Below are 18,770 nucleotides of genomic sequence, written 5' to 3' on the forward strand. Positions count from 1 at the left end.
GCATTTGCAACTTCCGGAGGTACCAGCTTAGCCCATATGATGGTGATTGTTGTCATGTGGTCACTTCTCTGTGGTGCAACGAACTGGTCCACTTCTGTTCAGCCAGTAATTCAGATCTAGATAGCAGTCAAGTGGTAAAGCTAGCGTCCAGGTAAGTGCATATGCTGGAATCGCTTAGAATCCCTTACATTTTTCCACTTTGTCACTCTAGCAGAAAATCATTACTTCATGCAAAAAAAAATGCTGTGTATGGACACTGTAAATTTTGTATTGAAAATCTAAGTGGAAACTCAAACAATTTCATGAACAAAAGCCTTAGGGAAAACTGTAGTTTGGTGAAACTCCTGGCCAAACTTTATCTCCTATAATCCTCCATTGTTTATCACAGAGCCACAGAATTGTTGAGGTTGGAAGGCACCAACAACGCTGCTCATGACAGGAGCAGCTAGGGTAAATTGCCCAGGACTATGCCCAGACAGGTTTTGTGTATCTCCAGGGATGGAGACTCCACAACTCTTCTGGGAAATCTGTGCCAGCAATCACCGTCACAGTAAATCACAGTAAAAAGATTTTTCTTGTGTTCAGATGGGATTCTTGTCTTTCAGTGTGTGCCCACTGTCTCTCATCTTGTCACTGGGCACCACTGAGAAGAGTCTTCCTTCACCTTCTCTGCACTGTCCCATCAAATATTTACGCACATCAGTAAGGTCCATCCAGAGTCTCTTGTTCATCAGGGAAGAAGCTGTCCAGTGGAGTGGTTTAGGTTGACCCAAAGAGGCAGATGAATTACAGCTCTTTCAAGGCATTCCTGAAATCAAGACTGCTCAGTTTTCTGATGATCAGTTTTGAACTAGGCTTTATTGTTTTCACTTTTTTAATTAAAATGGAGGATTAAATTTTCTTCAGAAATAAACATTTATTGAAGAAAAAAAAACACTTTAAAATATGGTATTTAAATGAAAAATATTTTCAGCGCAAGAGCTACTGACCGCCCCAATGCAAAGCATTAATTTATTACTGGAAGCTGGGTTGCCTTACACACTTTGTTGAGTCTGTTCTATGCATTAGTAATGAGTCTAGAATGCTCCCCTTACTCTGCCAAACTGGATGAAAGAATAAAATGAGAGGTTTTTTCATTTCTTTCTTGAAACCTAGCACTCTTTAGGTTTTTTTTCCCCAACACAATGAGACTGGTCCTAACATGCTTTCAAAATAAATAGAATTATCACTGTTTCCTAGTTGAGGAAACAAGTACAGAGGTAACACAATTTGCACAAGTTATTTGGCCAATGTCAAAGAAGAAGACAAAAAGTGGGTGTCCCAACTCTCTGCAGTTGGCTGCACAACCTCTCTAAAAAATCCCAAATGTGTGTGGTTATTTTTGTTTGTTTCCACATGGCTGGATTAAAAATAGTTTTTATTCAATGGCATAAAATGATTTTGCAGTGAAGGTCAGAACAGCAGACATATTATGTCAAAATAGCAGCTAATAATCTGCTAAAAAATAAAGCAAGCTGTTATTTCTCAAGTGTACCTGGAAGCTGTGCCTAGTGCTGTGATCCATGCCTGGAAAATCCCAGCAAGGAATGAAAATGGGCTTTTCCTTGTTATCACAAAGTAGAGCAGAGGCAGGAAGATCCCTCCATGGATGACAAGACCCACAATCACAGTGACCATGTACATGCCAAGTTGTCTAGCAACTACTTCTAAGTCCTTGATTGCAATGATTTTTCCACAGATGAGGCAAGCAATGCCCAAAGGGGAATACCTGGAGAAAGAAAACAAAAATAGACAGAACTAGTCTTTGCAGTATACTCAAAATTGTTCTCAACTGAGTATAGACCGGAGAAGAGTAGGAAGCTCATCTTTTTAAAATATAATGGTTATCTCCAGCAAATTCCCCATCTACTTCATTTTATGCCATCCCATCAAATTGAATACTCATTACCTGAATAGTCTTTGATCCTGGAATAACATTGTACAAGAGTACTATAATGTTACACAGGCTTGGATCATTATGAAAAGTGGTGTAGTATTTGTTCTTAATACATAACTTTAACAGCCCATTGCTTATGTGGTTTCAGGGGGTTGCATTGTTTGCTTCATTTAAGCTACCTGTTGAAATGAATTACTTTTATCTTGAAGGCTGCAAATTTTTCCATTATATTCTTTGAATAATTTGGACAAATGCTTTTTAGTTTATACATTCTTCATTAATTATGTGCTTTCCTTACTTAGGGTAGGATTTTTGTCACCTCAGTTATGTGAGTCCCTGATGGCATAAATGGAACTTTTAAATAGGATGATAACAGTAGCACATTTTTGTAATAAAAAAAAAAAATTGAAATGAAGTGATATTATTTAAAAAATGTAATAAACAGCTATAGTGAAAAATGCCTGAAAGTGCACAGATAGAAGAGGATACTTATACCTGCACAGGTAAAAGTTAGTGTATTATGTAATTTTAAGTGACATTCAGTTTCTCTATCTGTTTTATAAAACTTAAACTGGGAGAAAGTAATGTCTGTAATACACGGAGAAACAGTAAACAAAATGCCTCTCTGAAAATAAATGGTAATGTATATTTTCAAAAGTGATTAGTGGTTTGGATGCTTAATTAAAGACAATACAAAGGAAACTGACTTTCAGAATAAAAGTGCTTCGTGTTTTCTGTAAGAAACAACTCATGGTCTCCCAAGCAACGTGCCCAAAACCTGGAGATCCCTCAGTCACTTGAAATGCAAGGCCAGCTGTTATACCAGTTACCACAAAAAGCCATTTTTCAATGAACTTGACAAAGCATTTTTCTTATAAAGAATTACATGGTGTCAGAGCCAGATTAACTTGTTTTATGTTTGTGTAGCAATGCCATGCTCCTGAGAGTCTGGAGTTGCCACGGGAGTTACAGCTCTGTCTCTGTGCAGAGAAATCATAAATCAAACAAAATGTAACTGCATAAAGAAGTGCATTTGTCTTTACAAGCACACATTAAAAAAAAAAGCCCTGCTTCTGGCTACAACAATTTAAAAATCGTAGACGGAGATGAACAAGTGCAATTCCCAACAACAATATCCTTTCTCATGAAAAGAGAAATAGAAGGCACATCAGTACTTTTTTATCACATTCACAGTGAATTTCTTGAAACTTTAATGTTTTCCTGCCATTGCAACACTGACTGCTAGAGAAAATCTACACTGTAAGCAAGGTATTATGTCTTGAGTGTACCAACTGGTGGTAAGTGAAGTAAGAGTAAATTCCAGCTCTTGGAGTGCTATGAGAGTATAGTCACTGTCTCTATAGAGAGGAGAGCAGCAGGTTACAATAACTGTTGAAAGTACTAGGGTTTTGTAAATAAAAACAACTGTGTTTTTATGCAGCAAGATCATCTACAGAAAAGCATAAGTATAACAGGAATGCAAAGTCATTGCTTCAAGTTCTTTCTTTTGTTCTACATGTTTCCACATCCCTGCTGGTACCTGCATCACTCTTGTATAAGAGCCTTCCTTTGAAACACTGATGATGCTGAAGACTCATGCTTCAGGCACCCTGCTCCCTTTTCTATAAACTGTGTCCATCTAGAGCCTCAGAGAAGAGGCATACTGAAGCCTTGTAACTCAGGAAATTACTTCCAGGGACACCAGGGAATCATGGGGACCAATGAGTCAAGATATGTGTGTTGTATCGGAGTGGCTATTTCTGCTCTTAAAGACCTAGGAGGTACAAAACACAGTAGTACAGTGCCAAACACAGTAATGCGTTTTTATGTTCCGAAAACCTGGCCATGCTTGGAATGGCGTACAAATAGCTCTGGGGAAGTCCTAAGAAGAGACATCTCAAAAAAAAAAAAAAAAAAAAAAAAAAAAAAGAAAGAGAAAGAATCCCCTCCCAGAAGTGTAAACAAGGGCTCAGACTTAGTTGGATAAAGTCACTCCCTTGAAGGCAAGCCATTATTATGAGTGTGTACACTTCAAAAACAGGACAGATACCTTCCAGTGACCCCATTGTGGCAAGGTTGTAAGACACAGATTCTGCAGAAACTATGGGTGGAGGGACTACATGTCACTGAAAACCACTGGAATTTTACTTGTTGGTAAAGTATTTTAATTACAGAAGACAGTGAATAAAGCGTGTCTCCAGGCTTCTTTGTAATTATACCTCCTAGCTAATACCTTGGGATTATGCAAACCTCCCAGGAAGATTTGGATGTTCTTATGCAGGGTGTTCTTTCTTGCTTAGGTGTCTTTCTATGTAATGAACTTCCATTATCAAAGTGGCATTTGAAGGCCTTTGCTGATACCTGTATGTCTTGGATTTCAGTAAACAAAGAACAGAATACCTTCAGAAATTCTTCAAATTGGGTCATAAATAATCCTCATCAAATAGAAATAATGCTGCTGTGGTTTTAACATAGCTGTCAAGGCTTTAAAAAATTAACAATTTAATTACATTGTTTACTAAGAAACTGTGGTCACAATATGCTATATCAGGGCTCTATGAGGTTTTCCGAAATCTTTTTTTGGTCTAAAAGTTAGAACTTCAAACTTACCACATGATCATAGTTACTAACTTCATTACAATCTCATTCAGGATGTTGAAGAAATCCACCATCATCTTGGCCTGTTCTCCCATTTTCCCCATAGCAATGCCAAAAGCAATAAAGAATCCTATCAAACCTATTGAGAAAAAATTTCAAGACAAAAAAAAGAAACGTAAACCCATAGGTTTTAGGAAGTTTTTGCACCTTGTCATTGTGTTGATACTACCTGCTAATCCAGTTTTCAGAACTATAGTGGTAGTGGTATAGTAGTTTCATTATAGTATAGTAGTTTCAAAACACATCTCTTGGGACTTTTTAATATGGTCTCACTCTCATCTTTTATGATCGTATTCAAAGCATCTTTTATTCTTCAATATTTTACTAAGTTCCAGTTTCATAGCCCAACTATTTTTTTTTGTCCTGAATTGATCTGGTCATCAAAAAAAATACCTATACCATAATCTCAGTGCCGTGCAACTGTTAGAAAACTCATAGCCCCAGGCAACTGGGAGAGGCAACACAGCACCATACCATGACTCTCCTTTGTTGCTAAAACAGTCACTAGAGACCAAGAGCATTTTTCCCAAGTTTTGCAAAAGTCCTTTGACAGATTAAACCTACAGACTAGTCAATCCTGGAGTAGAGGGAAAGGCAAAAGTGGCCCCAGAATATAATCTTCATGGGACAGAAGTATTCCAGTTAAATGAAGAAGGTGGGGGTGGGAGGAGAAGGTAGGTATTGCACTTTAAGCTAAACCACAGAATTCCCATTAAACAGATTAACCTCACTGAAACCAGCTATCAGTGGATACATAATCATAAAATTCAATATGAGTAACATTTGGCTCCTGAATTTAAATGCTAAGGTGTGAAAGTCTGCAGTATTGGACTATCAGTGTGAAAAAAAACAATTGAGTGCATCTGTCATATTACTTTGGAGCTGTGTCTCCAATGCTAACCTTCACCATCCAGCAGTTTTCAAAGTCCAGAGTGGGATTATTAACTGATACTGATAGATGGTTTGAATCTTCAGCCACCTTTTGAAGCTAAACTTTCAGTCATGATATGAGTTCAGTATTTAACAAATGTGTGAACTCAGCTGGGAAATTCCTAAGGAAAAACCCATCAGGACACAAAAGCATTAAAGAGAAGGGAATTTTAGCTACCAGTACTCTGGGAATGGACAGGCTGTCTCCTATCCTCATATTAGGTATAGCAATGAGACTTTTTTCTTTTTTTTTTTTTTTTGTTTTATTCAAATCTCCTGGCTATAAAGTCATTCTTCAGCACTCTGCATCAGAAGATGTTAGTAGGTGGTTTTGTTCATTAATTCCAAGCAAGCTGCTATATTAGAGTCACGTTGGTTCATATTCACAGGAATTTGCCTGGTTTGTACAGTTTATGCAAGCTGGATGGCAATTCCCCAACATTTTCACTTCTTCTTTCAAAACCAAACCACATCATACCAAAACAAAAAAAACTCTGCAACATTTGAGAGGCATCGGTTACAATGCTGCCACCAATTCCCTACCTAAACTGTGTATTTCCTTTCGGTGGGAATTGTATTCAGCTTTCTAGCTCTTTTCTTATCCATGACAGAGCCTGCACAAAACAAGTCCTCTACTAAATGTAATGCATCTCTCACATTAGAAATACTTTTTCATTTTAATGTATAAGCAGAGCTCCAGGAGAGAAAAAAGCTCGTGAGGGCATGAGCAATGAGCTGCTGCCTCATGCAGGATGCAAAATGCCAATTTGCAACTTTGAAAGAAAGCAGCTCCTCTGCCCACAGATGTTGAATGGAAGAAGGAGTCATGGAGGCAGGCAGAATACAGTAGCTCCTGGCTCTTGCAGATCAGGCTACTTCACAGAGAAACAAATCATCTCTGATCAGTTAATGGTGCTATCTCCTCTACATCTAAGCAAAGCAGCCACTTCTAGCCAACTCGCCAACACCTGGAAAAGCTCTGCAGGCACAGTAGCCACTACGTCAGCAGGAGCAGCTCATCAGCTGAAAGGAGTCTATAAGGGGCCATTTGGCCCTAAAAAGTGATGGCCTAGTAGTGAGATAAAGCAGTGGTTTAGGTACTGCCACATACTGTCCCACTTTGAGGATGACACCTATAAACACAGGTGTCAGCCTGGACATGCTGCCACAGTGCATGTGTATCTTCAAGTGTAGGTGTGCCAATGAGGCTACAAATTGAGGGCTAATTTGTGACTGACTTCACCCACATCCATCAATTAAGAAGGTGAGGAGGAGCACTCCTCTCTAGGCTGACAAAACAGTAAGTCAAGGCACAGAGGAGAAAATAGAAGTGGTGTGGAGGCCCTTTGCTCCCACGCGTCATTGTCCCAGTCCAAACAGGTGCTTCAGGAAGAGGTAGGAGATAGGCAAATCCTTCATACCACTCCCACTTGCTGGCTTGTCCAGACAGGATGGCACAATGGCAGTTGTTCATAATTTGCAGCTGGTAAAGGTCAGCAGCCAAGATGAAAGGAGGAGGGAGTTGTGACTCAGAGATGCGTCAAGCCTCTCGGGGATTTTTCTTGGGTGGTGCGGTTCACACCCCACCTCTCACTTCAGGCTCTGCCCCAAGCCAAATTCTAGTTTAGCATGCCTGAGACACCTACTGGAAACAACTGAGCTCAAATTTATCATGGGGTGGATAAAGCACTGGCCCTTGAAGTTCTCTCCAATACTGTTTTGCCAATATGCGTATTAGTCTAGGTAGGCTACTTTGAGGATGAAAGGATATTTTGGGTACCTCCTACATGCTTCCCCACTGTACTCCAACTAATACCTGCAAAACTATCAATCCAAAATAATTCACTTGATTGTTTCTGTGATACAGTCATATTTCTGGTAAGACCATTAGATTTTTCACCTCAGAAACCAATGGGCAGCCAGTAGGTGATAAAATTTGGTGATTATCTGGGGAGACTAAACTTGCACTGAAAAGCAGATCATGCAACACTGGCTACCCAGTCACAGCCAAAAGCTATGTCGTACATATGATGTATATATTTGACAGGCAAAAAGTTTTCCTACCCAGGACATTCATGCCATCCTTAAATTCAAGTCCCTTCTTAATGACCAGCTGAGCTTCTGGTGGTGCTTCACGCACTGTCTCATTCATCATAGCAAAAGCAGAGTCAGTGACATTAGGTGGTTCTTCAATGGGTGGTGGCACCAGCACTTTCTTGGTGACAGTCTGGATCTGAAGGCAATAAAAAGGGAGGATGAAAATGGAAACAGACTGAATGTAACCCATATGGGAGATCAGGAAATAATAACAAAAAAAAGTCCTCACTTGAAATTCCAGGGAACTATATTTTTAAAGGATTAGACATGCATTCCAGAACCTCTTACCCCTTCTCCAAAAATAAGTTTCTTTTTCAATAGTTCCAAGTGTCAGAAAGCCCTGGGAGTCTTCCTCATTATTCTAATGTGAAAAGTATTGCAAATACTCTTTCCTTACCGCTACATTTTACAGATAGTTAGCCCCTTTATCCAGATGGTTCACAAATGGTGCTTCACAGATTGTTACATGTTGAGACCATTTATTTAGCACCAAAAGGCAGGCACCTCTAAGATCAGTCACAGCAGCAACTCTGCAGTAAGGCTTGTTATTCAAGATGGTCTGCCCAGCGCAAGTTATCATAGTCAGTTTGATGGTTAACTTGAACCAAAAACTTAGGACATTTCCAACACTTGGTGACTGTGAGAGTGCAAACCAGAATACACACAGTCCCCTGAGCTCTCTAATTAAAATATTGTGAGTGACGCTTAACAGAAAAAATATCAAAGCTGCCAGATACCTATTAAATCAAATCTGACCACCTCAAAAAAAGAAGACATCAGCATCTGAATGGGTCTGGACCCCTCCTGGCGCATGAAAGGCAGGGTCAAGGGAAAGATGGGAAGGAATGGTAGAGGGAGAAATGGGCTTGAGTTTACAGCTAGGAAAAAAAGGAGGAGGGAGTGGAAAAAGAGAGATCTGTAACTTGCTGCTTTTAGAAGGGACATTTTCCTCCCACTTCACACCTCGAACCTTTCCTGCCTCTTCATGGCTCTGGGACAGGTAAAATAGTCAGGAAGCTATGACTGGCTTGCCATGGTTTCCCATCTGCTCCCTACTTTCCTTGATCCTAGAAACACATTTGAGCAAAGCATCAGAACTGGTGCATTAGCCTTTCAAAGAACATTTGCACCTCTTTCCTGTTGAGATGGACACTGTAGTACTACAGATGATGATCCAGATTCAATCCATATATTTTAAAACCATAAGATTTTAAAATACCGTATGTCTCCTTTCAAAACCTGCTCTCTGAATCTAGAAAGGGGAACGTAGAAAGAAAACCTACATAGCTTTGTATGAGAAACTCTTCAGTTGTCCTGAAACAACCCAACATTCCTGCACATTTACCATTTTTCTCAGTTAAATTTTATCTGAGGGATGTTGTCAACACATTTTTTATGTGAGGTATCCAGAATGTAAGAACAGAGTCACAGAAAGTAAACTGAAAACATTAGACTCTACACACCCACAAATTCCACTACAGTCACTTAAGTCAAAGGTCCTCAGCCCTTCTTTGCACAAGGCCACAGTCACTAAAAATGCTGAACCTAACGTCAAGTTTAGATTCTGACAACAACGTCTGAGGCCAGAAAACCATTTAAATGTCAGTCATATTTATAGATTATAGTGTCATTCTCTTCCACAGCACATCTTAGGTCTCTGCTGGAATAGCAGTTTCCATTACAAATTAAGACTTTCTTGAAGACCGTACAAAAATTCAAGATATACTGAAATCCCATGATGTTTCAGAGTTCAGTTTGCAAATGAACTGTCTCAAAATTGCAAGTGAATCCCATCATCACTTTCTCCCTGTTCACAAGGGAAGGCGTGTAAAACTCCCCCACAGACCATGGCTACAAAGTACCGTTGCTGTGCATCCTTCAAAATCATTCTTTGCAGTATTTCTGCAAAAAATGGCTTCCACCTAAGGCAACCTGGAAACACTGAACGCTCAGGAGGGAGTCTGTATAAACATAGGAAGAGAAAATATATGCTGACACCATTAAAAGCAGTTAATTTTCCTCCTAAATAAAGAAAGAGATGAGTAAAGCCTAACTCCTTAGAAGAAGGGCTAATAGAAGGCACAAGTTCCATCTGTAAAGGAGTGTGACTTACTTTGCAAACGAAAGATGGCTTTCCCCTGGCAATTAGTTTGGAATCTGGTAAAATCAAACACTGGAAAACTAAAGCGCTCAGTAGATTTCTTGACTAAGTTTAAAAAACAATCAATGGAATTGGTGATGCATAACTAGTGAAGTGACTTGAACACTGATATTACACACACTGAAAAAGCAATATTAAGGTTCCAAGAAAACTATCGGACATGGCTATCTTGACTCTTCTTTCTCCTGCTTTTTGTCCCTCTGTAGAGATATTTGACCTCTTTCAACTGACCAGAAATTTAATTCTCCTCTCTTCCACAGTTCAAACAAGGGAAAGGAAGAAAAATAACTATAAGCACCCTGCTCTCCCATCACTCAGTTTTGCGAAAATACATTTCACATTACACGTGACGTTTAGCCACCCACAGTTTGATCACAACTGACATTCCCATGATGATTTGGAAATATTGAGAATGTTCACTCTTTAAACCCCCCAAGGACTATGTGTTTTTCTGTGGAATTCCATGGAAGAAGTGAAACAATCCAAGTCCTTTTTGGCAGCTTAGGTTGCCCTCCATTCTTCCACCCTGCATGGCCTCTTCTCCTTTCCCCTTCTTCTCTTCACTTTATTCTTTGGCCATAACCACAGCTACAGCTATAATGCCATTTCACATACAGCTATAATGCCATTTCACATAGGAACACTTAAAACGAGGTTTGACACCAAACCCTATTTCTCCCCCCCCCAAAAAAAGTCTGCATTATTGCCAAACAATTCAGCTGTAGGAAAAAGCAGCTTACATACAAGAAATATGCTTAAGCAGAAATTAGAAAGCATCAATTTTTCATTTATTTTACTCCTCAAAATTAAGCTGTTTTAATTAAGCATTGGTGAAAAGCTTTTAAACAAAATTATCTACCTACGGAGCAAGCAACACTTGGTGCAAGCACCCTTCTTTCCCAGCATGCTTTAAACCTGGCCTGATGGAGGTGCCTGTAGGTGGGTCAGCCACTTGACTGTATTATCTTCACCTAGTCTACACTCTAATACAGCAATAGAAGTTATGAAAGGTTGGGTTTTGGGGTACATTTCCACTGACAACCAGCTGGAATAAAGACCATCCATATGGCAGGCATTGCAGAACAATCAGCTCTGTAACTAACAGCCAAGATCAAAATCAACCTGGGTGAAAGACCCCATAATTCATCAGGTGTTCAGCCCCAAGCCAGCATTCATGACAACATATGTTGTATGAAAAGCAAGGAAAAATTTTTTTACTTAACAACAAACTAAAAATCATCTTCTTTAAAAAAATCTACGAATTTAAATAATAACTGCAACATAAAGCAAAGCAGCTATAAATAATGTTCTTTCATTTACCTGCTCAAGACTGAAGACCTGTATTTTTCTTTGCATCATCATTTCTGTCATTCACCTAAACAATGACACTAACTTTACAGACATCCCTGGTAAGTAAAAGATGTAAAAAATATTATCAAGGAGTAGAAGGATTTACCTGCTGAAAGCACGCTTGGACTAGATTTTCAGGGAACAGGTTTCTGATCAAATCCAAGAAAGCATCCAGACTAGATACTTCATCATTCTTCTTCCCTTGACCAAGTTGTTTCTTGAGTTTCGGATTCCCTGGATGGATGGCTAAAACCAAAATCACGCCCAGCACAGCAGCAATTATAGTGGTGGACATGTAGTAGACCATGGCTCTTGTACCCAATCGGCCACTTGCTTTAGCATCTAAACCAGACAGTCCTGCAGGTATTTTATTTTAAGAAATAAACAAATACATTGAGACTCAAAATCCAATTTAATAATCATCAAATAAAATCCATTATAATTTACAAAGTTTAATGACTGTCCCCAGGTGCTTACTTTTGTTCTTGTGAAAATCTCACCACTAGATAGACTACTGAAGCTTCTGTCTCCAGTTCTTATGTGAACAATGTCTGCTGCTACTAATTTGAAGAAAACCATTTAAGATTCCATCTAATTGTAGAGGAGGGATTGAAAAATAGAGAAGATATCATACCACCTTCTGCCCTTGATTGCTGCAAATTAGTCATAGTCTGGCTGACACCACAGCTTTAAGAAGGCTAGGCTTGCTAATGTCATGCCATCTTATTTGCAAGGTCCAATCCAGGAATTAGGTGAAACAGCATATTAAGAAATTTCTGATGTTCAAGAAGGTAGCATATGAGTATGTGTTTGAAAATAAGTTCACTGTAGTATCTGCATATCAAAGCCAATGAAGATAATCAGAGATTAACTCTGAAATACACACTACAACTGCAAAATCCCTAAGAGAATCTCACTATTATTCTTCCTACATCACAACAAGCAAAACAGGTGATATCTGTTGCAAGCACCTTTTGACTTGGATAAGTATTTATGGCTAATAGATTTTACCTGTGATTAAACTGGAAATAATTAAAGGGAGGATCAGCATTTTTAGCATCCTCATAAGTATATCTCCTGGGAAGGCTATTAACATGATGATATCAGGATCAATAGGTGTTGCTAGACGAAGAAGGCCCCCACACAGTGCACCCAGGATCACACCTAGAAGAAGAATAAAAGAGAGCAAGTAGGTAATGTAAATATACCTGAATGCATATTGATTACACGGAACAGCCTAGAAGAAAAACAGTTACACAACACAGCTGATTTTTGGTACAGAGGCAGATTTTGGAAGGCTTAGTCTTTTAATACAAGGCTCTAACATGCTTACCATGCATCTCACGATTAAAGAGAAGTGGTCCTGATATAGAATCTTCTGACAGCTGAGCTTACACCTAATGTACTATTGTGCTTCTGCAAATACAAATTTGCTGCAAACTACAATGTTATTGAAGTTTACTAATACTGTGTAGGCCTTGTGATACATTAAGAGATACTGAAGTATAATTCATATCATTGTTCTACTGATGGCAAAGTTGAGGCACCAAGAGTTGAAGGGACTTATATAAGGCTATACAGAAATGAAAGAAGAGCCAGGGTTAGGACCCAGGTCTTCGAAGTATGATAGCTAGCTTTAAGCAGAAGAATGAAAACAAGGTCAGCATGAGTAGCTATTTTACAGTCTAACGAAAACCCTGCAGGAAAACTAGAATAGTCTTGTATGGAAAACAGATTCAAGTTTTGTTTTGGGGGTTTTGGAAGGGAGTGCCTGACCTGGAATACTGCATCTATCATTGAAGAAAACTTGATCCTTAGTACTTATTTATTACTCCTTCCCTTTGATGGTCTGCATCCTTCTCTTCTCTTTGTGCTAACATTCTCAAATCACAAACAATCTCTTCATCACTTACTTAGATTTGTACAGTGATAACACTTAAACCTGTCTCTCAGGATTGAGGCTGCTAAGGGAAAAAATGGCCACGTTTACTTTCATAACGTGGTCTTTGTGAATGAGTATTTTATGTTTACATCCAGGATGCCTTTGTTTTTCTGATCCCAAGCCCAATAAAACTTGATAGCAAAGCCTCAGTTGTGATTTGCAGCAACTATAACTTTTTGAAGTATCAGTTTGATACAATGGAAAGTGTATGTGTATTTAAAACTTTTTCTGGAACTGCATCAGGCACCTTCTAAAGATGATTCAATGTAAATACCATCTAAACACTTCAGCAGTACAGGTTTTGAAGGCTGAAAAATATGGATGTGAAATATGCAGCGCAAGACCAGCTGCAGCTGGTCTTTCAAACAATAACAAAATAGAGTATGCCTACAAATTTGCTGCATTTGGCTGTTAGGCTTTCAGTGAAAAAGAAACAGGCAAAGAGCCAGTGAACCACAATAAAATGTTAAACTGTTCCATCTTTGGAAGCTGCTAAAGCCAGAGTCAATATTCACGATGTTATCACAGAGTGCTGGCTTACAGCTACAGAGAGGGGGACAAACCTTAAAAGCAGCAGAGCATGAACTGAGACATAAAAGATGAAGGAAAGGAAACTTTGAAGAGTTTTTATCTTTTTTCAAATAACTGAGAGGAAAAAATCTGTAGTGCATTTAGTTCTACTGAATGACATTGATCTGACCGGCCTTGGAACTTAGACCACACTCCATTCAAAACCAGATACAGAATGTGTCTCAGTGGTGTGGATTTGTTGTCAGTAATTGAGGATTGTGTCAGTAATACCCTGCACACCTGAACTATGGCAACAATGCCTACAGGCATCCTATTTACTTTCTGTCTGTTCAACTGGAACAGCTGATGACCACAAACAGGGTCTGTGTTACTACATGAACAAATACAGATACACACAGAATGTCCAGACCAGCAGATGTAGCTTACCAAGTACAGTAAGAGTCAGGAGCAGATTCCTGTGCAGTGACTGGCAGAACTGCACACATATGTTCCTGGATCTGTGCTCCACTGGACTTAAATGACTTTCATGCATCCGCACTTCTACTTGCTTAGGCATATTGTTGGCACTAGAATGAAAAATTAAAATCAAGTAAAAGTTATAGCACAAGATGCCAAAAGTGAGAGGAAAGTCTGGATTACTTCCATCATATAAGTGGGGAATCTGATGTGTATTCCATTGCTTCCCACATTTCACAAACACTGTATATTTATTGCTCTGAAGAATTCTCTGAAATGGCAAAGGTTTCTTTTTCTAAAGGTGTTGCCTTTAAAGTATTTTTTGTGTTTATATCTCGAATGGTGGAGATGTAAACAGAATTAATTTACTGGACACATTATCCCAACTGTTTCATGGACTAAACTATTGGTCTTGAGCTGGAAAATTCAGTTTCCCCAAAGATCATTACTGTTTATTTAAGTAGGAGGGATGGCTGAAGAAGAAGAATTTCTATTAGCAGGAAAATGCAGTTTTTAATACCTTATTTAATTCCAATTCAGGAAAAGAGTTTTAAAATTAGTATTTATTTGCAAAATAAAGCATTGAAGAATATTTTGCTTAATATTCCCAAAACATTTCATTTCAACATTAACATTTTATTGTAATACAATCAGAATGCTGAGGCAAAAAGAACCTTTCCCAAGTTGGTTCTAAAGAGACTTGAACAACTGCCACTGAAAACTAGTCAGAAAACTATGCATTCCCCAAGAAAACCTTTGGTTTCATTGAATTGGCAGTGTTTAGAGGAAAATTTTTTTATTAACTCTGGTTTATACTTGAGTAAGTAATACACACATCAGTGAAGGACTTTGAAAGCCATGCCTCTAACTTTCTCAGCACCTGAGAAATCGTTAGCAATAGACTACCTTTTTATATACACAATACTAAAATGTACTTGAAAAAATACTAGAAATAGTATTTTTTAGATACAAATAAAACATACATTTTATCTAAAAGTTAAGGCCATCTACTTAAATGTGAGAAATGGGTAAAGAACATTTTTTTTATTATCATAAAAATACATATTTTGAGATCTTGTCAGATTAGGGCAAGATTTTAGACTAGATTTTCCTCTACAACAGGAAGATCGTCCTCCCTTTTTTTTTAAGGGCAGAAAAACCTTCCAATTGTTCTAATTTTTATTTTGTACCTTTTTAAATATTTTACAATGGTGGTTGCAATGAAATGTACTGCTGATGGTGGAATAACAACCAAGAATATCAGTGCACATTCTGACAGCTTAAATGTCAGGCATACCTATTTCTTGAAGACTTATGAATGCCAGTATGAGAGATACATAAGGATTAGTAAGGCAATACTGTGCATAGCAGTTAATTGAAGAATTATGAGAAATATGAGATGTCTACAGTTCTCATGCACATGGGCCACAAAGCCATGACATCACTGGTGGAAGTGTGCCACAAAATCAAGGAACTCGGAATCCAAATTTTGCAACTGGGGATTACATCTAGTTTCACTTGCACTCTGAAAACAAATGCATAACTTGTTTAGTCCTATTATTCACTACAGGTTGAGCATATATTCCTCTGAAACTTTGAAAAAATGGACAGTTGAAATGAATTCAAAAGAAAACTTTGGAGACTCTTCCATTAACAAATGATTAGGCAGAACTGGAACGGATCAGTAAACAGAAGCACTTGATGATGTTATATGTCTTTCTAGGATTTTGCTTTGGACTAGGTTTAGTCTGGTTTCCTGGACCCTTTCCCACCCGACAACATGCCTGTAGCTTCATAGCATCCAAAGGAAACCCACCTCGTAAATATCTGCTTCCTCAGCTGTGGGTCTTTTCTCTAATTCGCAGACAACAGAAGCATATCATTCTACTGATATCACTGCTGAAATAAGTCCTCCCATGCAGAAGCGGGCCTCGTGTCCTGCTTTTGTATTCAAGCCTTATTTCTATTCCCATCCATTTCTAAGTGTTTGCTGGCCAGATCCCCCTTCCACTCCAAGTCTGGTCAGCATACAAACAAAGGTTCATGAAGGGAGAGAGATGGTGGACCTACTCCCACAGCTCCAGTGACCACTTCAGGATTATAACCCAAGTGAACCCAAGCCAGCCCTGCTTGAGGTGGTCAAACAACAGAGAGTTTTTACATAACAACCATCTTCTTCAGAAGTTCAGCCATGTAAAATGTAGATATTCAAATACCCTCTAAGAAGAGTAGGAAATGAGGACACAAAGCTCTTTAAGGACATTCCTAAATTTCCAGGAACTTAATACTGTATTGTGTGCTTCCCTCGAGTGCAAAATATGGGTTTTACACTCTCCAGCTCTTAAAGATTGCAAGTGAACCTTCATCATGGACTGAAATTCTGCTCGGTATGGGTTTTTTAAAGAGAAAGACCTAATACTAAAATATGCTAACCATGCAGATCTGTTACAAAAAGTGTTGACAGATGAATATCACCACATGAAAAATGGTATCAAAAAGGATAAAAATCTAAGCATTTTCACTGTTAGCACTGCTCTTAGCAATGGGATTTTTAGCACCAGACCAGAGACAAATTATCGTTCCAGGCTTTTCAGTATGTTGCGGGGGGGAGGGGAGGGGAAACAATAATGAAATAAAACCCTTCTGTGAAGGGTAAGAGAAGCTTCTTGTGTAGCACATGACAAAATCAGTATTTTGCATGAGAAATTTTCTATCCAAATACTAGAAGAGGAAAATCTGTTTGACCTCTGAATCATGGGACTGAACTTGTGTCTTATGGACTGAGTCATCCCTTGTGCTGATTTTGTGCCTCTATTTGCATCTTTAAATGATATTTAGCTCCAGCAGAATGCAGAACTTTTTGCACCTGAAATCTGCAGTAACATAATGACAGAACTGCAAGAAGTTCCTGTTGAAGCCAGTGGAAGATACACAGATGTAAGTTAGGACAGAATCTGGGCCCTTATGGAACTGGATCTGTTCTACTCCTTTGCTATCTGTCACTGACATTAGCACACGCTCACATGCACAGCTTACTCCATACCATGAAGGCCACAGTGCCATGTTAAAGCATGCAGGGAAGGGGCTTAATTATGTATAAGGCTTTCTTGTGCTTCAGATTTTCTTGCTGGAGGAAAAAATTAATGTATGACAGAGTGGAGCCTGACTGCACCTCAACTCATGTGCAGTACTGGGACTCAAATGCAAAGCAACATGAGCCCCTCCTATGCAACCAAACAACACTAATATAATGTCTATGTTAATGGTACCTCTGTGTATAGGTAAGTACCACAAAACTGTGCAGAATGGATTTTAGCAGCTGCGGTCTTTCAAACATGCAAATTATTACCTTGGTTAAATAAATCATTGTTCCACTGCACTGAGCTTCTATGACTATTCAAACAAATGAAGCATTCTGAATACTCATCTGAAACTGATCAGACCAAAGCCTCTTTTAGTCTAACTTCACCAAAACCAGAACATGATAACATAAATAAATTCTGCTCATTATTTTCATATGTCATAGTGACAAGCAGCCAAACAGCTAAGCTCCAAAATAGGCCCACAGAAAATTTTAAGAACTGAGACCTTCAAAGAAGATAATATTTTCTGCCAACTACAGGTGCTTGAAAACATTGACAGGACTTATTAAAACATGAACCAAATATTGGAAAATGTGTAGTCACATGAAACAGCACATACCAAAAGCTAGACATATGTGGTAGCTTTTCAATGTTTGAGTATGACCTTATGCCTAGCCCAGCATCACCTATCCCCCTTTTGAGGCAGCACTTATCCCTAGAAAAGGAGAGGAACTCCTTTGAGCCCTGGAAAGTTGATTTTTATTCACCTTAGGAAAAGTACAGAAATGTCTCAAAGTGAATACAATCTGTATTTTCACTGACTTCAAATACGCTCTACTCTGCCAAGGTATTAACAGAAATTAGTATCAGAATTAAACTGTAATTTTACTGCCTTTAAAGCAAAGAAACAATCTCTTGCCTGAATAACCAAGAAGTTAGCTACCTGCTCTTTTGACTGTCCCTCATGCCCACAATATGCACAAGGTACAAGAAAAAAATCTGTGCATAAGCATTTGATTTTAGATTATCTAAATATTTACAGTTAGTTTTGCACATGAGATATAAAGTGCTATATAAGATAATATATTTATCTGCAATTTTTAAGCTGTAGTCTGTTTCTCTTGCTGGTTGCTATGCATAATAGTGTCAAAATACAGGAAAACAAGCTACTAAAACACCAAGGTGCCTGGGATTTTTTGTTCCTATTTCCTCCAACCATTTTTCTTAGGTTTTACTTTACCTCTCTCTGGGAAAGTCAGCTGTTCTATTTCTTTTCAACTGCTTCTTTCTTTCTCCTATTCCCAATGAAGTTTCTAGGCCTAAAAGGTTGGAAAAACTGCTTCTTTTCCTTGGTTACCAAATAGAACTCCTTCCCTCACAAAAGTTAAGGGTTAACAATTTACACAGTGCATAATGCACTTTTATTTTCAGTCAGTTATGGGGAAAGAACTCTGCATCTCTAAAATACTCACCCAGCTTGGCACAAATCTAGAGCAGTGACTAGAGAGAAACAATAAGCTTCCATGTAAATGAAAAATGTAGGCAAAGATCATAGCAAGGCTAGTGAAAACAGATGCTGTGGACAGAGTAAATTAGCAGACACCGTATTTAATCTGTATTTCAGCT

General features: G+C 38.5%; 1 protein-coding gene across 1 annotated transcript in view; it reads right to left on the reverse strand.

Moving 5' to 3' along the window:
• The window catches only part of SLC1A2 (solute carrier family 1 member 2), a gene marked incomplete at its 3' end in the record, with an annotated part of 32,997 nt that extends 18,830 nt beyond the window's left edge, over window positions 1-14,167 (reverse strand). Inside the window, exons 1-6 of the mRNA XM_082485556.1 lie at window positions 14,032-14,167; window positions 12,144-12,296; window positions 11,239-11,489; window positions 7,589-7,757; window positions 4,547-4,673; window positions 1,535-1,768 (exon numbers count right to left, since the gene is read on the reverse strand). Coding sequence (XP_082341682.1) covers window positions 1,535-1,768; window positions 4,547-4,673; window positions 7,589-7,757; window positions 11,239-11,489; window positions 12,144-12,296; window positions 14,032-14,161 — 1,064 coding nt within the window. The 5' untranslated portion in view covers window positions 14,162-14,167. The remainder of the gene's footprint in view (window positions 1-1,534; window positions 1,769-4,546; window positions 4,674-7,588; window positions 7,758-11,238; window positions 11,490-12,143; window positions 12,297-14,031) is intronic.
• Between the last annotated feature and the right edge of the window lie 4,603 nt (window positions 14,168-18,770).

This window comes from Vanellus vanellus, assembly GCF_965231255.1.
Source record: "Vanellus vanellus genome assembly, chromosome: 6".
NCBI lineage: Eukaryota > Metazoa > Chordata > Aves > Charadriiformes > Charadriidae > Vanellus > Vanellus vanellus.